This window comes from Mobula hypostoma, unplaced genomic scaffold, assembly GCF_963921235.1.
Source record: "Mobula hypostoma unplaced genomic scaffold, sMobHyp1.1 scaffold_36, whole genome shotgun sequence".
NCBI classification, from domain to species: domain Eukaryota; kingdom Metazoa; phylum Chordata; class Chondrichthyes; order Myliobatiformes; family Myliobatidae; genus Mobula; species Mobula hypostoma.
The window spans coordinates 4,118,644-4,141,173 of record NW_026948187.1 but is presented as its reverse complement, the minus strand read 5'-3'; the positions used below and the strand labels follow the sequence as shown (position 1 = coordinate 4,141,173).

The 22,530-nt window shown below is 47.0% G+C and overlaps 2 protein-coding genes across 2 annotated transcripts in view; both read right to left on the bottom strand.

The window, feature by feature from the left end:
- Positions 1 to 22,530, bottom strand: part of LOC134341659 (gastrula zinc finger protein xLCGF3.1-like) — a 501,443-nt gene that overhangs the window by 39,155 nt on the left and 439,758 nt on the right. The gene's annotated exons all lie outside the window — the stretch shown is intronic.
- Positions 17,999 to 20,014, bottom strand: LOC134341551 (probable G-protein coupled receptor 139). The gene is made up of 2 exons (XM_063039417.1): positions 19,930 to 20,014; positions 17,999 to 18,897 (listed from the first exon to the last, which is right to left on the bottom strand). Exons 1-2 carry the CDS (start codon positions 20,012 to 20,014, stop codon positions 17,999 to 18,001), a joined length of 984 nt encoding a protein of 327 aa, XP_062895487.1.

Below are 22,530 nucleotides of genomic sequence, written 5' to 3'. Positions count from 1 at the left end.
CCACCACTCCAGACTGCTAAACCTTCCTGACGGTCTTTTGCAGTCAAACGGAGATGTTGATTTGCCTTTCTAGTAATCCTACGAGCAGTTCTGTCGGAAAGTTTTCTTGGTCTTCCAGACCTCAGCTTGACGGCCACCGTGCCTGTTAACTGCCATTTCTTAAATACATTACGAACTCAGGAAACGGCTACCTGTAAATGCTTTGCTATCTTCTTATAGCCTTCCCCTGCTTTGTGGCATCAGCTATTTTAATTTTCAGATTGCTAGACAGCTGCTTATAAAAGCCCATGGCTGCTGACTATTGGGACAAGTTTTGAGGAGTCAGAGTATTTATAAAGCTTTGAAATTTCACCTGGCTTTTTCCTAACGATGACTGTGAGCAGGTCATAGCCTTAACAAGCTAATTAAGGTCTGAGACCTTGGTGGAAGTTATGTGAGTGCTCAAATCTCTTTGGGTGCCCACACTTTTGCGTGGTGCTCTTTTCTTTTTTTTCACTCTAAAATTGTACAAAACAATAATAATCCACTATTCTTGCTTAGAATGTTGAAAATAATGTTTCATCTTTAACTTAATAACTTTTGGAAATCAGTTCATCTTCTATTCACTTAACTATTCACAGTAACAGAAATTCTGACCAGGGCTGTCAATCTTTTACATGCCAATTCGTGTTCTACCCTCCAATGTCGTCTTCATCCCTCCCAAAGGAACTCATATCAGACAAAGAACCGTGCTGGAGATGTTGGTGAGATTAAAGGCTGGGGCTTAATTAACTGTCACAGAACAAACTAAATCACTGTGGGATTCGCAGGCTGTGAGTACCGGGAAGTCACTGTCAGTGGTTCTCATGTCCCAGCGATGGCTGCCTAAAAGCTGAGGGGTGTCACAGGTCATATTGAAAAAAATACTGTCCACACTCACCACGGTGTGCCTGTGAGTGCCGAACAGGCCTTGGGACGCTGAAGCGGGATATAAAGAGGTTGAATGAGTTTATAGAAAAGTAGCAATGGAATATTGTATGGAGAAATGTGGGGACATCTACTTTGGTGCAGAATATAGAGGCACTATTAAATGAAGGGAGATATGTTGGTGGTGATGTTCTGATTGAAGAGCTGTGCCAACACACCAGAGACTGAAGACCACCCTGAATAATCTGTCACTGACTCACTGTACAGATGGTGTTGGTCTTTCCTCCCTGCAACTTGTCTACAGAAGTGTGAAAGGTTTATTCCGATTATGCGCGGCGTTTTGGAAAGTACACCGCATTATTTCGGACATCTTTGTTCTCCAAGTGTGCAAGCAAAATTCCCTGTGGAGAATCACTGTTCTATCCACTTGAAGAGGAATTAAAAATCAGAATCAAAACAAGGATTACTATTTTAGGGATACAATATCAGGAGAAATTTGTGATTTCGTGGACAAAAACTCGCAGGCTGGAGACCGGGAGAATGTTGTCCTAGCCTCACGTGTTTTGGATCATGGTTATGCTTTGTCATCTGGAGGTGACGTTGCGAAATATACTCAGAAAGAGATATATAATCACTGACATATGAGGTGATATAAATGCTTCATTGCAACAGTCTATTGTAAAGACAGAAAGTCTGTAAATTAGAATATATAAATAATAACATCAGACTGAATTTGCGAGAAAAGGAAGTGCTGACAATTTAGATCCAGAACCTTCAATCGAACTGAGCAGAGACAGAAACGCAATTAGTTTGGGCAGTGGAAAACGTGGGAGGGCTTTGAAGGAACGAAAGTAATTTAGCTTTTCCGATGAGATTCGATTATCACTCTCCTCACCGTGGTTTGTGGTGGAAAGAGTGCATTGTGACCTGCCATGGGACCGCCAATGTGTCATAGTAGAAAAAACTACACAAGTTGGTGGATACGTGCCAGTTAATTACAGGTAATTAAAACCGTCAAAACCATTGAGCACATCTGCATGAAACTCTTCTGTAGAAAAGCAGCATCCGTCCTCAAAGATCCTCACCACCCAGACCATTATCTAACAATGAGGCCAAGCATAAAATGCTGTCCAGACAGGAATGTCTAGCGAACAATGAGGTGAAGGCCCTGGAGTGGCTACGTCAGAGTCGAAATCACAATCTAACTGAGAATATTTGGCTGGACGTGAAGAAGGCTGTTATCCCACACTGCCCATGCAATCTGACAGAGCTATAGCATTTCTGTAAAGTAGAATGCGGAAAAGAAATCAGAGCCCAGATGTGCAAATCTGATGGACACCTATCCACACACACTGAGGGCTGTAATTAGATTAGATTCAGCAGGGTCACAGCCTCAGGGAAGAAGCTCTTCCTGTGCCTGCTGGTGCGGGAGCGGAGGCTCCTGTGGAACTTACCGGATGGTAGGAGAGTAAAAAGTCCATGGTTAGGGTGAGATGCATCTCTGATAATGCTTTTCGCCCTGGCCAGGCAGCGTTTATGGTAGATGTTCTCATTGGTGGGCAATTGGGTGCTGATAATCCGCTGGGCAGTTTTCACCACACGCTGGAGTGCTTTGCGGTCCTATACGGGAAAATTGCCATACCACAGTGAGATGCAGTTGGTGAGTATGCTCGATTGTACAGCGGTAAAAGTCTGTTAGTATCCTGGGACAAAGGTGAGCTTTCTTTATTCTCCGCAGGAAATAAAGGAGCTGTTGCGCCTTTCTGATCAGGATGGAGGAGTTCAGGGACCAGGTGAGATCCTCGGAAATGTGGACACCAAGGAATTTGAAGCTTGATACACGGTCCACTGCAGTTCCGTTGATATAGATGGGGAGGTGAGTGTGACTCCTGGCATGCCTGAAGTCCACAACGATCTCCTTGGTCTTCTGGGTCTTAAGGGCCAGGTTGTTGTCGGCACACCACGCAGCCAGGCACTGGACTTCGTCCCTGTAGGCCGTCTCGTCATCCCGTTTGATCAAACCAACCACCGTAGTGTCGTCAATTACTGCCAAAGGTGCATCTACTAAATACTGACTAGAAGGTGTGAGTAATTATGCAACCAAATTTGTAGAAATTGGGTTTTCACTTTGACATTAAAAAATCTTTTTCTGTTGATCTGCCTATTAAAAGCCAAATGAAACCCACTGTGATTCAATGTTGTAAAACATTCATGCATGATAACTTCTAAGGAGGTTGAATACATGTTTATATGCACTGTACACCCTCCTTCGCAGTCCAAACGCCCATGTCGTCTCATCCCACCAACAGGAACCCGGTATCCGACTTAACAGCGTGGTCTGGGTGTTGTTGAAGTTTACGGCTAGACTTAATTCATGATTAAGAAGGCATACGGTGCACAGATCTTCATCGACAGTGCTTTAAATTTAAGAGCCGAGAAGTAAAGTTGCAGCTATATCGGACCCTGGACAGACCACATTTGGATTATTCTGCTTTGTTCTGGTCACGTCACTACCGGAAGAATGTGGAAATTACAGAAAGGGTGCAGAGGAGAATTAGAAAACTGTTTTCTGGACTGGGGAGCATGTCCAATGAGAATGGGTTGAGTGAACTTGGCCTTTCTCCCTGAAGCGCCGGAGGATGAGAGGTGACCTGATAGAGGTGCATAAGATGATGAGGAGCATTGATCGTGTGCATACTCGGAGGATTTTCCCCAGGGCTGAAATGACTAACACGAGAGGGCACAGATTTAAGTTGCTGGGAGCAGTTACAGAGGAGATGTCAGGGGTAAGTTTTTTTTTTTGCGCAGAGAGTGGAGAGTGCGTGACATGGGCTGCAGGCGACGGTGGTGGAGGCGGATACAATAGGGTATCTTAAGAGACTGCTGGATAGGTACATGGAGCTTAGAAAAATAGATGACTATGGGTAACCCTGGGTAATTTCTAAAGTGCATGTTTGGTACAGCATCCTGGGACAAAGGGCCTGTATTTTACTGTGGGTATTCTATTGTTCTTTGTTCCTATGAAACCGATCGGCAGAGAGCAGTCGGCTGTACCGTTTTCCAAGGTGCTGCCTAGCCTGCTAAGTGACTCCAGCATCTTGTGTGTGTTGTTCTTATCTCCACATTTTCTCTTGTTTGTGATAGAGTAAGAATGCGGCTTATTATCACGGACACGCAATATGGGATGAAAGCAGTGTTTTTGTGACAGCAAAATCTGTAAGTCACAATAAAAAAAAATATATGGAGATGTAGGTAGAAAGATAGCTAGATTGGTAGATGATAGATAGACAGAGAGATAGATGAATGGAGATATCGAACTGTAGCAAATGGACAAGTTATTCAGCGGGCTGCAGACAGGGAGCATGTTTCTGCTTTCTCAGGTGCTTTGGATCAGGAGTCTGCTCTGTCATCTGGACATGACATTGACAATAAAACTCAGACTGAGGAGCTTCATCACTGACTTACGAGGTAAATTGTATTTGCAACGTTACAGCGTGAAATTTTTTTTAAAAAGCCTGTAAATTAAAATAATTAAATATTGATGTCAGCCAGCAGCTATGGGAAGAGGAAGGGGAGACATTGTAGATCCAGTAACCCTTAATAAAACAGCGGTGGGGGGGGGGGCGCATAGCCACAACCATTGTGAATATTTTCCCGTATATAGAGACCTGTAGAAACACACATCCAGTGCAGCAAGTCTACGCTGATTAAGGCGCTCCACTCGCCGTCTCTGCACTCACTGGGTGTAAGAGACAAGGGATTATATTGCATGTAACGTCCTCCTCATCTACCACTCCGTGTAACCTCGGATATTTGATGGCGATCAAACCAGAACTGTAACGGTGCAGATGCCGTCCTTCATTTCCATAAGTGCTTCAGGATGAGTTGGAACCTTTTTCGCGAATAGTGAGGCCACTGTACTCCCAGCAAGCAAAGTAGGTGGCGGGATCATCTGCTGTTTTGCATCCGCACATATTTGTGACATTGATCTGGTGTCCTAGTTCAATAATGAGCTTCGGTTTGCACAATGTAGCTCTATTAGATGATGTAACCCTTGTGGTTGGAGTCATTGAAATCAAGAGCTGTTTTCCTTCTCCTGCACTGGATGTTCGGGACACCCAGTACAGCAAGTCAGTAATGACGTCAGCGGAGCAGTCATCGTCTCTGCAGTGGGACTTCAGTCACTGGACGTTGGAGACAAGGGATAATAGACCTCCTTCTCTCTCGCCTCTTCCTCCCTCGCTCGATCTCTTGCTTCATTTCAGCTCACTCTGTTTCTCGCTTCTCTCTCTCTCTCTCTCTCTCTCTCTCTCTCCCCCTTTTCCCATTCGTTATCTCCAAACCCACCGCTTTGTCTCTGTCTCGAATACCTATAAATTATAAACACACACACACACACACACACACACACACACATATATATATAGTTTCGTGCGGAGCAGGTCATCAGGTAGTACGCAGCTATGGCTAAGCACCTTTCCTGTAGGTGCCCATTACCGCCCCCCCACCCCCCGTCCGACTATTCATAAATTCTATTCCCAGCTCCCCGCCGTTTGTGAGGAGCTTACAGATGATGCATGTCGCTCACTTGGACAGGTCAGTGACGTAGACTGCGAGCAGCAGTTTCCAAAGTCCCGATTCCTCCACCGGCACAAGACTAAATATCTGCCAACTAGAAGAAATACAAACCCTTTGTCTGCTTTCTGTCTTTCAATAGCTTCTCAGCTCATGTCAGCAAATTCACCCCTATCAGATGTCATTTAATTTTCGAATGGAAAGGACCGTATTAAATTACGTATTCTGTACATACCATCTATATTATTTCTGTTGAGCTATACACATGCCTATATTTATCGTGTATGATTTTGTTGTTGTTATTTGACATTTTGACATTCTGGCAACACACATAGAAGTTGCTGATGAACGCAGCAGGCCAGGCAGCATCTCTAGGATTGGGTACGGTCGACGTTTCGCGCCGAGACTGATATTTACCTCCTGGATCGCCATTTTGTTTATATACGTTACCCCATACACTGCAACTGTGTATTATTTGCAACACTTTATAGACAGTTTGACAAATCCCCTTAAGGCTTTACACATGTTTGTGATTGCACCTTATTTCCCAGATTCTAACATTGTTTCCGCTCTGTGTGTTCTGTAACGTCAAGTTTATTCTTTCTCTTGTTTCCATAAATACTGGCGTTTAACTTGATACCTCTTGGTTTTCCTGTGTTTTCCACATCTAAGGAATTTGGGAAGATGGACAGCGATGTTATCCAACTGTCTACCAACAGCATTTAATATTTTTACTATCTTAATTGTTGTGTTACCAGTGAGGTTGTGGTCATTTTCAGAATCCAAACTCGTATTATAGTCAGGGATTGAAGATAATTTCAGTGTTCAGAGCGTAGCCCCCCTGGCCACCCTCAGGGTCGCTCGGCTCTCTGTCGTCTGGGGAAACAGCCTCGGCCCCGGCAAACCGAGTAATTAGTTTGTGTGGATGCTGTGTGAGGTACCCCACCCCGCCCAAATAACAGACAATACACCAGATTCGATTAAATGATTTACAGTTTATAGATATTACTGGAACTATATAATTAATAGAGAATAAAATATAAAAGGACAATAAAAGGCGCCACACTTATCAAAGTTCAATCTCCTCGTGCACAACTGGAGCTCAGGACCCTTCTCCTTCATCCTGCGACCCTCCGACTACCTCGACCGACCACCTGGGACCAACAACGGTGGTCGACCAGACGCTCCACACGAGTCCGTCTCCGTCTCCTCGCCAAACGCCCTCCTCGGGGTCCGACCCCGTTAGCGGACATCACAGCACCTCGTCCATCCTCTGTCTCGCTCTCCCGCCTTCTGCCCCAAAACCCCGCGCATACAGTATCTTCAAATACACCAAAACCATAACAACTATCACAATTGGTTCATAGCATCTTCTTATCGGTAACGTGATTCAACAAACTGCTAGCGGCAAGGACTTTCCCAGCTTTTAACATGACAAACAAGCATTCCCAAGTATATCATAACAAAGAAGCCATTTTAAATTCACATACAAAAAAGAAAGACCCCGTACAAGTGCTTACCATTGAAGCAATAAGACATTGATTTCTTCTGATATGATTTACGTAAAATTCCATGTGTAGGTTGTCAGCAATGGAGGTGACTGCTGCCGGCTGCCGGCTGACTGAGCGTTGGGTAACTACCATTGTTTGGAGTGTGGGAACATCAAGTGGACGGAACCAAAAATAAAACAGACTGAACACTACCCTGACAAGAAGCAGTCGGACTGCTTCACAGCTTCTGCGGAGTGTACGATTTAATTATGATCCAAACCAAGATGAAACCAATCCAGGTTTTCGTTGAGGGTACGGTAGAATGCATTGTCTTTTCCGAAACTGGATCAGGGATGGATTTGTAAACGCACCAACAACATCCCCTCTATTTATTGTCTTCAGCACGTGCTTAGCCATTCTTCACACTGAACCATGTTCACTGAAAACTGCGTTTTAAATGAAACAAAAATCGCTGGAGGAACTCAACAGGCCAGCGGCATCCATGGAACAGAGCACAGTGGCGGGTCGGGCCGACACACCTCAGGGGGACTGCAGCAAATGAAAAAGATGCAGAGTTATAAATTGGTGAAAGGGGAGGGAGAATCACAGAGTGATTGGTGAAACCGGAAAGCGGTGAGGTGAAGTTATACACCGGGGACTTGAAGGGTGAACGAGACGAAGGAATGCAGAAAGGGGATTCGGATGGGAAAGGAGAGAAGGCGATCATAGAGATAATTGGAGAGGCGGGCGTTACAAGAGGGAGGCGATAGGCAGGCAAGGAGATCAGGTGAGACTGGGTCAAGACTGAATGACTGGATGACAAATGGATTTAAAAGAGTTAGAATGGGGCATGGGAGTTGTTAGCGAGGAGGATTAGGAAAATCCCAAGGCATTCCGCACATATATTTGTATTCACCAGTGAGCGGGAACTTGGCGATTGTGAGGAGAGCGGTGGAACATGCCAACGTTACGAAAGAGGATATGCTGGAATCTCTAAAAAAAAAACGTTGGGGACAAGTCCGCAGCACTATTCAGAATATACCCCAGATTACTACGGGAAGCGAGATTGCTGTGCCTTTGGCCTCACTCGCCACATGAGTAGTAGCAGATGATTGGAAAATTCCTCTCCCAGTCGCTGTATTCCCCTTCCTCCCCAATCCCGTCCCTCTTTAATTCCCACCCTGTCAACTTCAAACGCTCCCTCACCTACACCCCTATCCTCTCCATTAACCACTCCCTTCCCCATCATCTCCTCTCCGTCAAGCTCTCGCTTCACTGCATCCCATTCAGTATCCCGTACCCCTCCCTCCACTATGCCACCCCTCCACCGTCAGTACCTCTCTCCCCTACAACTTTTCTAGTCTCCATGGCACCCTCGCTTCCATACACTCCTCACCTCCGTCTTTCCTCGCTCCCCTTAAGATTCTCCTAGTCACCAGAAACTCTTCACTCTCCTACGAACACCCCCGTCACCCTAATTCCCTTCCTCTCTACACCACTGTCAATCCACTTCACCCTCTCCCTCCCCTTTATCACTCCTCGCCTCCTCAAAATCTTTACCCGTCTCAGTCATCCCCTCCCTCTCCAATAATCCTCCTTGTCTCCGTCAGTCCCCCCGTCACCTCCGAACCTACCCGTCACTTTCAATCTCTCCCTTCCCTGCAACACTTTTTCTCAATCGTTCCGTAGTCCCCATCTCCCACCACGTCTACGGCAACCCTTCTTCCAATAAACCTTTCGCTGTTCTCCTCCCTAACCGTTGACACTCCCGTCTCCATCACGCCTTCCGTTCACCTGGTCCCTCCATGTCTCCATCACAGTCTCCCTCCCCTATGTCCCTGTCATGTCTGTGGAACCTCTCCCTCCTCAACGCTACACACCGTCTCGTTACGCACTTCTCACCGTCAACGACATCCTTTCCTCTCGTATGCCCCGCCCTGTCTCAGACACCCTTTCCCTCTCCTACGCCAGACCATCACCTCCCATCACATTACGCCATTTCACTCCATCATACTCTGCCTCCCCTATCTTCTCCCCGTCTCCCTCACCACTTCTCTGCTCTTTGTCCCTCCCCGTCTCCGTCATACGTCCCATCCGTTTCTGTCATCTCCACCCTCCCTTACGCTTCTCTTCCATCCTCATCCTTCACCTCTTCCATCCACTATGCCCCTCCCAATTTCAGTCACTCTATCCCTCCTTGTCTATGTCGGCCATCCACTGTACGCTCCTCTCTGTTTCGTCACACACTCATTCCGCATGCACCCCTGCCCGTTACCCTCAATCACTCATTCCCCTACGACCGTCCCCTTCACTGTCACCACCTTGCTCTCTGACGCTCCTCCCATCTCCATCATCCACAACCGCTCTTGCAACCCTCTCCGTCTCCGTACTCCGTCCCTTCCCAACGACACTGCACGTCTTCTTCAACGGCTCCCTCGCCCACTCATCTAAATGTCGCAGTCAACATCTCCCTCACAATGACCCCTGTCTCGGACTCTCCAAACTTCCAAACTCCTCAATACTTCTGAGGTGTCAGTCACCACCAACCCCCCCCCGCCCCCACCCCCCTGCCACCACCGCACTTCTCGCCGCCGTCATCGTATCCCTCCGCGATGCCATTCCAGTTTCCGGTTCCATTCACTCCCCTCCACCTTTTTGTTGTCTCTGCCGCTTCCTCCGTCTCCAATGTCTCTCCAGGTCTTTGTCATTCTCACTCCACTGCGATCATTCCCTCTCCGGCATTCCCTCTCTCCTCTATTACTGACTCCATCTTCGTCACTGCCCTCACTCTCTGTCTTCTTCACTGCCTCCCCACTCACGACCCTTCCCGTCAGCGTCACCCCCTCCTTCCCACTCTCCCATAAACTCTCGGTCCGTAAGCCCCTCAGCATATCCGTCAACTCCTCCCTCCCCTACACTCCTACAAGACTCTGCCAACCCCTTCCACACCAACGTAGCTCATGGTCCCCTTCACCCAGTCCTTCCATTACGCTATGGCCAATCTCTCTCGACCCTCCATCAACACCACCTCTCCGACTCCATTAACCTCTCCCTCTACCACGACCTCCCCGTCACCAATACATACTTCGTACCCGATTCCCCACCATGTCACTGTCACACCTTCCACACACTAGGCCCTTCCCTCCCCGCGTCCATCACAGTCACTCTCAATCCTCCCAATATCCGGCACCCACTCCCTTACCCGATCCATTCAATATACCCCTCTCGGCCTCAGACACATTCTCCACCACCTCCCATCCCCAAGTTTGCACGACCGTCACCTCTCCCCTACTACGTCCCTCCCCATCTCCTTAACCCTCTCCCTTGCCCACGCCCCTCCGAGTCCACGTCACCTTATCTGTCATCTATATTCCTCCGCGCCTCCATCACCCACTCACTACACTACGCCCATCCGCTTCTCACTCTCCCCCACCTCAACTACTATCATCCCGTGTTCCGTCATTTACCTTCCTCCAATACGTCCCTCTCGCTTCCGTCACCCACTTCCTCCCAAGTGCTACTGCCCGCATCCAGCACCCACTCACTCACTACGCCCATTCCAGTCTCCGTCTTCACACAACCGTGACTCCATCACACCTGCCTCCAGTACGACCCCGTCCCACCGTCCCCATCACTCAATCTCTGCCTCTTGCATCTCCCATGTCCCTCATCACCTACGTTCACGACGCCACTCCCAGTCAGTGTCAAACCCTCCATCTGTTGCACTCCTTCGCGTATCCATGTCCCAACTGCTCCCCATCTCATTCACTCCTGCCCCACCTGCCCGTAGCATCAACAACCATCCGGCATACACCGTCCAACGACTACTAGATGTGCGCCGTCGGGGCAGGGGTTTCCAATACCTGATAGATTGGGAAGGGTACCGTCCAGGAGAGCGTTCCTGGGTCCCCCACTTCTTCATTCTAGACCCTTCTCTGTTATGGTCCGGTCCGTGAAGTCCGCATTCCGGTTCATGGTCCGGTCAGTGGACTCAGGATTCCGGGTCTTGCAGCTGCCCCTCATTTGGTTGAGTTAATCATGGGCACCTAATTCCCAGCTTTGGGCTTGGAATATAAGTAGCCTTGGGGTTGAGTGTGGGCTGCTGGTTTGTCTCGTCAGTCTCCCTTGGAGCAACCTGCTAATGGAAGGCTAGTGAAACCATTCTTGATCTCTAGGCCTGATTGGAGGAACACCGCTCCATGGAACCTTGTTCCCACTCGTTGGAGTTGCTTTTTGTGGTATGGATTCGGCTATTTCCCAAGCCAGCGGAGGTTGCTGGCTGTAACTGCGACTCGGAGCAACCCCAAAGCAGAGATGGAACTGTCTGTCGTTCTTTGGTGCTTGTCTCTTCTTGTCCGCGCCTCCGCGGAGTAAGTCAGGCCGTTCTGCTGTTTCCCTGCGGGGGGTCATGTCTTGTCTTGTCCTCGTCTCCGTGGGCCAAGTCAGGCCGTTTTGCCGTTCCCCTGCGAGGGGGGAGGGGGGCTTCCATTTTCTTAACTTTGCCGTTCTACCGTTACTCAACGGGTGGACCTATCCCACCTTTGTGTGGAAAGGCTGAATCCCGGCTTGTCTTAGTGTAAGTCCCGGCTCTATGTACGATCCTGTCTCATGTTGGTGTCGTGTTAAAGATGAGTCCCGGCTTTTCGAAGGACAAGTCCCAGCTCTATTTTGATGTTCAGTTCCCAGTCGCTCTCTCAGCTCCAGGATCCCAAGCCTCGAAGATCCCGTAGCCAAGCTCCAAGATCCCAAGCCTCGAAGATCCCGCAGCCAAGCTCCAAGAACCCAAGCCTCGAAGATCCCGCAGCCAAGCTCCAAGAACCCAAGCCTCGAACATCCCGCAGCCAAGCACCAAGAACCCAAGCCTCGAAGATCCCGTAGCCAAGCTCCAAGAACCCAAGCCTCGAAGATCCCGCAGCCAATCTCCAAGAACCCAAGCCTCGAAGATCCCGCAGCCAAGCTCCAAGAACCCAAGCTTGAAGTCCCCAGCCTGCAACCAAGATCAAGACCCAAGACCCCAGCCTGCGGCCAAGATCAAGACGCAAGACCCACGCCTGCAACCAAGCTCAGGCCTTTAGACCCCAGCCACGTCCTGTCCTGAAGCCATATCATTTCCTTGCCTGGTTTTGGGGTCCGAGCCCGACGCAAGACCAAGGTTCTGGGTCCTTGACCATTCTCGGGCTCGGTGTCAACGCCTTGTCTCCTAGCCCATGGTTTCTAGTCCTGGTCCCACTTTCCTTAGCCCAAGTCTGCGTTCTTGTCCCTTCTCCCTGCCTGTATCCTGTCACATCCCTACTCCAGTCAAGCCCTGTTCCTTGTACTTCAGTGTTTGTGTCCTGCATGTGGGTCCGTTCCCAGCACCCCATTGTGACATTCCGTCATCCAGGACTTTCATTGGGACCATGCAGACAGTCCTGGAGGATCGCCTGGAGGCTCCTGTTGAATTCGGGCGGGGGAGGGGGGAGCGTTACTGTCATGGTTTCTTCTGGCAATTCCCCACCTTTCTAGTTACCACAGGAATTGGGCCTTAATCACCTCATTTAATTTCCAATCATTCCAGGTGCCACTAAATACACACACCTGTTTCCCATCAGAAACTGCAGGATAAAGGCCCTGTGATCACAGCAAGGAGCTGCCAGTTCGTTTGTCGACTCGTGTATGAGTAACCTCGTTCCATGCTTCTTAGGACTATGAGTTCTAAGTCTAGCATCGTTCCTGAATTCGCTACTAAAACCAAGACTCCTGGTAAAAACTCTCTTGGACACCAATTCCACGTTCGCTACGACCTTAACTCCTCCCGCCTCGGCCTCCGCGCCGGTGTTCGGCACTTGGGCTCGTTACCACCGCCACATCCTTGCAACAGAGCGAAATGGCCACGATGAACCCAGAGGACACGGATCCCGTACAACAGGCCCTGGCCAGCCAGTGCTACCACGACCAACTACTTGAGGAGATCACGGAAAACCTTTGGACACTATCCACGGTTGTGCAGAAGGTCAGTGAAGAAGTGGATCATGTTTCCACTTCCTTTTCTCCGCACCCTGCTAGAACCCAAGCTGCCCGAACCGCACCGCTCGGGATGGCCTCGCCCCGGGAATCAGCAACACCATCCCCTCCAGACCCGTATGTACCCGAGCCTGAACCCTATGCCGGGGACCTAGGTAGGTGCCGGGCCTTCCTGCTACAATGCTCCCTAGTCGTTGAGCTGCAGCCACGTACCTACACTTCCAATAAATCAAAGATTGCGTACATCATGGGGCTGCTACGAGGGTATGCCTTTGGGATAACCGGCCAGAGGTTTGTTCCACCTACTCCTCCTTTGTCACTGAAACTAGGAAAGTCTTCGAACAATCTATTCGCGGTAAGGACGCCGCGAAACTGTTGCTTACTCTTCAAGCTTCGCGAAGTGTGGCCAGGTATTCCATTGAGTTCCGGACCTTAGCCGCAGACTCCGGGTGGAATGACGAGGCCCCACGGGGTGGGGGGGGGGGTGTTTCGACATGGGCTCTCGGACAGGATAAAGGATGAGTTGGCCGCGAGAGACGACACAGATTGTCTGGACTCTCTGATCTCTTTAGCCATTCAATTAGATAATCGATTTCAGGAGCGTCAGAGAGAGAACTAGTCGACCCGCTCTTCGGGGAAGCCCACAGTCCACCTTACCAGTCTCAGCCAGCCGTCCTTCCCCAGCCGCTCACAGTGTGGCTCCTGCAACAGACTGACCCTTACCATACTGGGAAAGTATAAAACCTGAACAGTGTGCAAGGATTGATTTGTGTGTTTATACCGATCAAAAGAAAAAGCGAAGTCACTTTCGAGTCAAAGTAAAAACAGATCTCTACAAGGTGATCTAAGTCCATTACAAATGTGAAATACAAGATAACTGGTGACATAAGTACATACCTACCCCCTTTAATATAACACAGTAAATCATCACTGGTGCAGCCAATCGGTTTCATAAGGCACATAATCAGTTAAACGGAAATCACCGTGTGCAGTCAAGGTTTTTTTTCAAATGAATGTAGTAAAAATACAACCGGATCTGGAAGGTCCAACCGCTGGTGAGTCGGTATCCTGGGGAAAAAGGTACTCCATGAAGACAAAAGAGCACGTCATGCAACTCCGCGAAAACTTTACTGAAAAGCAACAGTCAGGAGATGGATTTAGGGTAATTTCCGAATCACTGAATATCCCTTTGAGTACAGTTAAGTAAATCATCAAGAGATGGATAGAATACGACACAGTTGTAAATCTGGCTACAGCCGGGGCTGTCCTGAATATCTGAGTGAGCGTGCAAGTAGAGAACTAGTGACGGGGACCACCAAGAGATCTTTGACAACACTGGAGGAGTTACAAGCTCCAGTTGCTGAGACGGTAGCGACTGTGCATACAACAGCTGATGTCCGAGTGTTTCACCAGTCGCAGCAGTGGCAAAGAGAAAACCACTTTTGAACAAAAAACTAACATGAAATCTCTGAGTAAAGTTCTATGGTCTGACAAAAATAAAAATGAGTATTTTTTTGCCCACAGACTAAAGGTTATATGTTTCCTGCATCGTGCGGTGGGGATGCTTCACTGCAGTCGGCGCTAGAGAGCTGGTGAATGTAGAGGGTAAAATGATTGCAGAGTAATAGAGGGAAATCTTGCAGGAAAACCTGACAAAGTCTGCAAAACCAATGCAACTTGGGAGGAGATACGTCTTCCAGCTAGACAATGACCCCAAGCATTAAGCTAAAGCTATACAGGAATGGCTTAAAATAACAGAATTAATGTCCTACAGTGGCCAAATCTCAGTCCACACCTCAGTTCAATTGAAAATTTCTGGATGGACTTGCAAAGGGATGTTCGCTCACGAGCCCCATGCAGTATGACAGAGCCTCAGTGGTTCTTCAAAAGAAAAATGGGGAAAATTGCAGTATCCATATGTGCAAAACCGTTCGAGGACTACTGTATCCACAGAGAATGGAGAATTGCTGCCAAAGGTGCATCTACTAAATACTGACTGAAATGTGGTGAATACTTAAGTAATAAAAAATCTATGATTTTGCTGGGCTATCTCTACTCCCTTTCTTGAATAAAGGAACAACATCTGCAGCCCTCCAACCCTCCAACCCTCCATCTCGTCCGGTCCCGGTGACTTATCCAACTGGATGCTTTCCAACTGTTCCAGCATATGCTCTTTCTTAATATCCTTAATATCTATATGCACAAGGTTTTCAGTCCGCTTTAAGTTATCCCCACAATCGCCAAGATCCTTTTCTGTAGTGAGGTGGGTTTCATCAACAGTATATTTGTTTCAAAATTCTCATGAGTAACTTTAGGTTTTCATTCAATAATTATATGATTACCTGAATTAACATTGCCCAGTTGCACCAATAGAACAATGTTCCAGGCCTTTAGACACTGGCAATATAATTTAACTCTTGAAACAATATGACTGCTAATGACTTATGTAACCAAGATTCGACCCATTTCAGGATTGAATTGTCCGCACTTGCTATGTAGCTCCTCGGCCAACTCAGTAAGTTCTCCTCAATAACTATTCAGGACTCAAGCTAAACATTCGCACAGTGATGAAGAGCCTGGAACAAAAATTAGGCCCATTAACATTTTAGTCAGAATGTAATTACAAAATAAATATAGAAACCGCATTTATGTGTTTCAGAGGAGAAGATGTATTCAAGATATGTGCAACAACAGGTGTTTCCTGTGAGCTCAACAGAAAATAATTTTTTTAGAGACATTGCTGTAGAATGTGACAAGACGGTTTATATATACAGAGAATGAATGAATGAATATTAGGCACTATATTCAATTATTACTGTGCAAATATTCTTTCTGGACGTTCCAAGGGACAAGAAGATGCAAGACACATATTGAAATGCTATTATTAAAGTAGGAGTGGCGATATTACCTTAAAGTCGTGGCAAGATGCCACGAAAAGAAAGCACACATGTTCTTGTTCTGAAGCAGTTCTTAGTGTCAACAGTGTTAGGGGGAGGGAGAGGAGAAATTGATTACATTGGCACATTTTGAAATCAATGCAATCCCTGCTAACAGCTAGAACAGAAAATAACTCGAGTGCAGGATCTGCCAATAAACTATTAGCTCAATCTGCATGGAGAAATGCAGCAGAATTTTTCAAATTGCGAATGTAAATTAACAGAACAATGAGATTAGCCTTAAAGATATGACTGAAGACATAAACAGCTGCTGCATTATTTGAATTTTTGTATAGTTTGTTACCGTCCCAAAGCTGTACTCAGGATTGACAGGTGCGAGAAATACCAAGAGTCTGGTTAAGAATATAAGACCAATAATGTTTTGAAACTGGGGAAAATAATACCTCTGAGCTCAGTGCAGTTCATTCAGGAAGGGTGGTAAAATTTGAAGACACAGCCTTGGCCAGGCTGCCTGAATAAACATAGTCGCCGGAGAGAAATGACCGCCAGGGCGGCCTCTGTGACGTAACCAGTCAACCTGGTCTAGTGGCTGCAACTGGAAATGAATTTCCTGTCCTCACCATCAGAGCAAGAGTATTTATGAAAAGATTACAATGAAGAATCCCCGGTATTTTTTTAATGCTCACCAGTACTCGTGAAGACTTTGGGGAGGATAAAAAAACAGACGGCAAGAGGCTGGGGGGAGAGAGAGACTGGAGAGAAAGGCGAGGAGAATAAGAGGGAGAGAGACTAAGGGAGGAGGAATGGCAGACGGTGAGAGATCGAGGGGGAGGAATTGAAGAAGTGTGGGATAATGGGCTGAGAGAGACTGGGAGAGCGCGATGCTGGAGAGATCGGCTGGGAGAATGAGAATCGGGGAGAGAGACGTGAGGAAGAACCAAAATGAAACTGGAAGAGAAGAGACCGGGGAGAGAGAGACGAGGAGAGCGAGATTGTGGTGATTGCTAATGGGGAAAGAGACACTGGGGAGAACGAGAGACATGGGGAGAGCGAGTAAGACTTGGGACAGCGAAACAGATTTGGGAGAGAGAGAGAGACTAGGAGGGAGATGCTGAGCAGACAGGGAGACCGGGGGAGAGAAAATGGAGTAAAACTAAGAGAAAGAGAGAGTAGGAGGGAAAGAGTCTGAGGGGAGAGCGATCCAGAGGGGAGGGTGTTTGCGGGAGAGACCCGTGGGAGGGTGCGAGAGACCGGTGTTGGGGTGCCGGAAGATTGACTGTGGGAAGAGGGGAAGAGAGAGATTGTTTTAGAGACTGGCCCTATCTCCTCAGCTCACTACGTGTGTGCTAACCATGAAGACAATTTTTACAGCGTGTTTGCCTGCATGTGTGTGTCAGTCGCCTCAGTGACTAAATCCCCCGAAGGATTTAACCACCTTACTGCGCTTTGACCTAAGGTCTCCTCCTCCTTGTTATCCACACGTCTGAGAATATCGCCATACCCACTTCCTGATATAATTCGCTCTATCTGTCTCTCTCCTGCTCTCACTCGCCTGCTCTCTCTCACTTCGGTTCTTTGTTACGCTCCCTCCTGGCGCTCAATCACGGGTCAAGTGCTGACATCAGTTATAAAGGTATGTGTCTTTACGGTATCGTGCTAGATGTTGTGAAGCTTTGCACCCTCCCGCTCTGGCAGCAGCTGTAGTAGATATCTGCATTCTTAAGGCACGGCGCTAGGTGTTCTAAAGCTCAGTTAAACTTCTCTAGCTGTAAGACAACTGAAGGTGCCAGAGGGAATGAGAACCTACTGTTAGGGAAGGAAGGAAAAAAGAGCGTGTAGGTAAAGACGGGTCACGACGGGAGCAGGAGTGTATGATACAGACGAAGTTATACTCGGGGATCAGGCTGCGTTGTCAAAACCGAGAAGCGGGGGTAACAGGCACACCTGAACTTTCAATTTGATAAGAGAGGGAGGATTTGTGCAAAGCTAAATTCTGTGGAAAAGAGTAAACAGGGGCCGACAGCATTCATCAGGACTCTGAGTTTATTTGTGTTGTTTTTGTAATTCGAGGATCTGAAGATTTCCTCATGTTTGCGTTATATCTCTGTTCATCACGTTGTTTGTTTTCTAGCTCTGTTCAGAAAAAATCAGATCCAATGGGTATTTCACCGCATTCTTTAGTTCCTCTCGGAATTTGCTCTGAGTCAGTCCGTAAATACAAGTATTGGTGCAGGAACTGAAAACCTGCAGCATCGCTGAAACCTCATCTGCGATGTAACGGGGATCCGTAACAGAATAAACAAAACTCATTGAAATCCGTTGATAGATATTAAATACCACCTGTGTTCCCCACAACAATATGAAACTACCGGATATACTGAAGAGCAAAATGATAGATTTGCGACGGTTCTCCATCTCCCGGTCCTTATCATTCTCTCCACTCTTTTGTCTCCGGAGCTCCTTACGGGCTCGACTGGTCGCTAGAATTCGCCTGAGAGTCAGTATATTGAACAGCAAAATCAGAAAAAATGGGGCACAAGGGGTTAAAATGCGGTGAAACATTGCAAATGCGGCCCATGCGGGAGAGTTTTCGAAACTCGATGTAAGACCGCAATACCAGGGAACATTATCAATTGGTACCATAGGCTCGTATGTAAATCCCGACGGGACACTGCCCAAACAGGTGAGCACACTCACTGTCCCGATAACCACAGCCGCCGTTCTCTCGGTGCAATATTTTGTTTTCAGCTTCTCACAGCAAATAGCTACAAATCGATCGACGGTGAAAGCGACAGTCAGCCAGACAGAGGTCGCAGTGCTCGCGAAAACCAGCCATCCACTGAGACTGCACACAGGAGTGATGAAAAGGAATGATCGGGGAAAATAAAACGATGCAGTCCACCTCAGCAGCGGATCCGAGATAACGACCAGGAGATCGGCCACTGCCATTCCCACCAGGTAACGAGTGACACATTTGGAGAGACCGCACTTTCCCCGGGACAGAATCACAATCGCCACCAAGTTCGCTGGATGAGAGAGAGGGAACAGCAAGTTGAGAAAAATAACTCCTTACATTTGCCAAATTTTTACTACCAAAAGATAGTTTTATTGTTACACCTAACTCAAACATCCGTTCAAATACAACTGCAGACAATCAAGTCCTGACGAAGGGTCTCGGCCTGAAACGTCGACTGTACCTCTTCCTAGAGATGCTGCCTGGCCTGCTGCGTTCACCAGCAAATTTGATGTGTGTTGCAGACAATCAATTCGTTTAATCTCAGCGGGCTGTGTAAACCCAATATTCGCAAATACAGGGCAGCAGCTACAAGACCAAAAGCACAGAAACCTGAACATCACATTGTTGAACACAAACAGCTGGAAGAACGCTGCCTAACCCGTTCAATTCCACAAATGTTGGCCGATTCGCTAAATTCCCGCAGTAGTTTTTTTCGATCCGGATCCCAGAATACACATTCCCTGTGTTTCCATTCTATCCCTGAAATGCAGAACACCGGGACTGGACAGGTGACAGTGGACACCAGCGACAGGAGCGATCACAATATTATAATTAACCTTCAATTCCCACCAACGGCAGCTGACACTGCGGCCTACCGGGAATTCCAAAGGCTGAAATAAAAGGATAGTAGACGAATTCTATCTGACAGATGAGAGGATAATACATTTCAGTGAGAATGTATGAGTTCTGTTACTCCCGAACCCACAGCTCGGGCAGACAATTTGAGCTGATTTCGTCAAAACGGCGCTGATTTATACAAAGTAGCGGTCTCCTGAGATATTCTTGCATCCCTGACTAACCTTCTTAGTTACAGCTACTTGAACAAACACTTTAATCAAAACCATTGTTTCTGATGTAAGTATCCGGCCGATTGAAGACAATACGCCAAAAGTCTTGGGCATTGCCTCAGCAGTGATTCATCTAGTTAAAACAATACGGGAGCTCTAATGACAAAGACTGACTTCATCACGGAGCAGCCACATTTACAGATTTCCTGGTTTAGTTGGCTCATTGTACATCTGTGAACGAAGTGCACCCACACCACCCGACCGAACCTCTGCCTCTGCGGTTTCCCATTTTGAACTGACCTTCAGTGCTTCAACACGTTCCTGGCCAAACACAAGCATGCGCACACACATAGACCCACACATAGACCCACACATACACACACAAATACACACACAGAAACACAAATACGAACAGAGGTACAATAGACAGATCAACATCGTGTTAACAACGGACAAATGGACACGTTGCTGATGTACATAAACACGAAAACATCTACAGACGCTGGAAATCCAAAACAACAACACAATGTTCTGGCAAATCTCTGCTGAGTTCAACCAGCATTTTGTAATTTTGCTGATGGAATATAATTGTATAAATATCTGAAACCTGTCAGAGGTCAAACGAAACTGATGTGACGAAAGAGGGTTACAAAAAGTACACATAGATTAAGATGTTAGCTGTCCTGTGCTGGCACCAGTGGGATCAACAGTTGACCTGCCACCTGACTTCAGGAGAAAGAGAGATAAGGAAGACAATGGAGCAGCATTTGGAAATGTTAATGAAGAGACGAGAGAGCTTAACGGAAGGAGACACAGGTCTGAGAACTGTCCAGATCGGCTACTGTTTGAACCCTGAACTGTTTGATGTGTGATGGACAGGCGATACCTCAGCAGGGGGATAAAAAGGGACAGGTTCGCCAAGGCAAGACACACACAACACCACGATGTAACGAGACCCTGGAAGCGGTGCGCCTCCCACAAGTCGGTGGGAGTTGTTGAGGTCTGGTCGCGGGACCAGCCAGAGACACACAGGGTAGAAAGGTACGGATCGGCGGGAACCTGGTGTGTGTGTCCACGCTTCCATGGGTGCTGGGTTCACTGCGGAAGAACGATCGTATCTGAAACGGAGGGGTCACAGTCGGTGACCTCAGAAGACATTACAAGGGGCTCGCCCTAAAGCTGACTGTGAGGAATATCGAAGGTCTGTTTGGAATCCGATTTGAATATTCATCCTGTCTCTCTCTCTCTCTCTCTCTCTCTCTCTCTCTCCCACAGTGACGGTGGTTACTGCGAACTGAACTAAACTGAACTCTGTCACTTTGAAACTGGTCATTTACCCCCAGACGACGATAGAGCTTGATTGATCCTATTATCCTAGTTCGGTGTACATGTATGTTTATCATTGCTGAACTGTTGTATTTATTATCCTTTTGTTTAGGGTACTGTGTTGCTTATTTCTTTAATAAAACTTTCTTAGTTCCAGTAATCCAGACTCCAACTGAGTGATCCATTTCTGCTGGTTTGGCAACCCAGTTACTGGGTACGTAACAGTGAGAAGAATTGTTTCAAGCTGCAAATAATTGGGCAGACAGGAAACTAATTAAAAATAGTCTCTCCCACTATAAGAAACATCCTCTCCAAATCCTCTCTCTCTAGGCTGTTTAACATTCGATAGGCTTCAATGAGATCCTCCTTCAATCTTCTAAACTCAAGTGAGTACAGGCCCAGAGCCATCAAATGCTCCTCATAGATTAACACTTTTATTCCCATGAACCTCTCTAGACCCTCTCCAATGCCAGTACATCTTTGCTTAGATAAGGGACACAAATTTGCTCACAGTGCTCAAAGTGTGGTCTGACCAATGGTTATAATGCCCCTGGATTACATATGTGCTCTTATATTCTAGTTCTCTTGAAATGAAAGTGACCACAGACTCAGCCTTCAAGTTAACCTTTAGATAATCCTGAGCAAGGAATTCGAAGTCCCTTTGCACATCTGATTGTTAAATTTTCTCTCCATTTAGAAAATAGTCTATGCCTTTAATCCTTCTACCAAAGTGCCTGACTATATATACACTTCCCTACACTATATTCCATCTGCCCATTCTCCCAGTCTGTCTCAGCATCCTGCAGATACCTTGCTTCCTCAACTCTACCTGCCCCTCCAACCCTTGTTGTGTAATCCTGAAACTTGCCATAAAGTCATCAATTCAGTCATCCAAATCATTGACATATAACGCGAAAAGAATCGGCTCCGACAAAGGCCCCGTGTGGAACACTACTAATTGACTGTGGCAAACCAGAAAAGGCCGCTTATTCTCACTCCTTCTCTTCTGCCAGTTTTCCAACGTTCAATCTATGCTAGTATCTTTCCTGTAATGCCATGGGCTCTTAATTTGTTAAGTATACTCACGTGCGGCACCTTGTCAAAGTCCTTCTGAAAATCCAACTAATCGACATCCACTGATTTTCTGTTGTCCATCGTGCTTGTTATTTCCTCAAAGAATTCCAGCAGATTTGTTCGGCATGATTTCCCCTGAGTGAAACCACTCTGACTTTGCCTGCTTCATCATGTGCCTACAACTACATCATAACCATATCCTTAATAATGTCTCCAACACCTTCCCAACAACTGAAGTCAGAAATAATTAGCTTATAATTCTCTTTCTCTTGCTTCCCTCCCTGAAAGTGTAGAATGATATTTGCATTTTTCCAATCTTCCAGAGCCATTCTAGAACCTAATGATTCTTGAAGGATCATGACTAATGCCTGCATAGTCATAGTCATAGTCATACTTTATTGATCCCAGAGAAAATTGCTTTTCGTTACAGTTGCACCATAAATAATAAATAGTAA

Bases quoted from the DNA above. Each gene is read 5' to 3' on its own strand.
- LOC134341551 (XM_063039417.1), bottom strand. From the start codon at position 20,014: ATGCTTGTGTTTGGCCAGGAACGTGTTGAAGCACTGAAGGTCAGTTCA. The intron at 18,898-19,929 runs GTGTGGGTGCAC...TCTCTCATCCAG, and splicing joins GGCAGAGGTTCGGTCGGGTG to CGAACTTGGTGGCGATTGTG.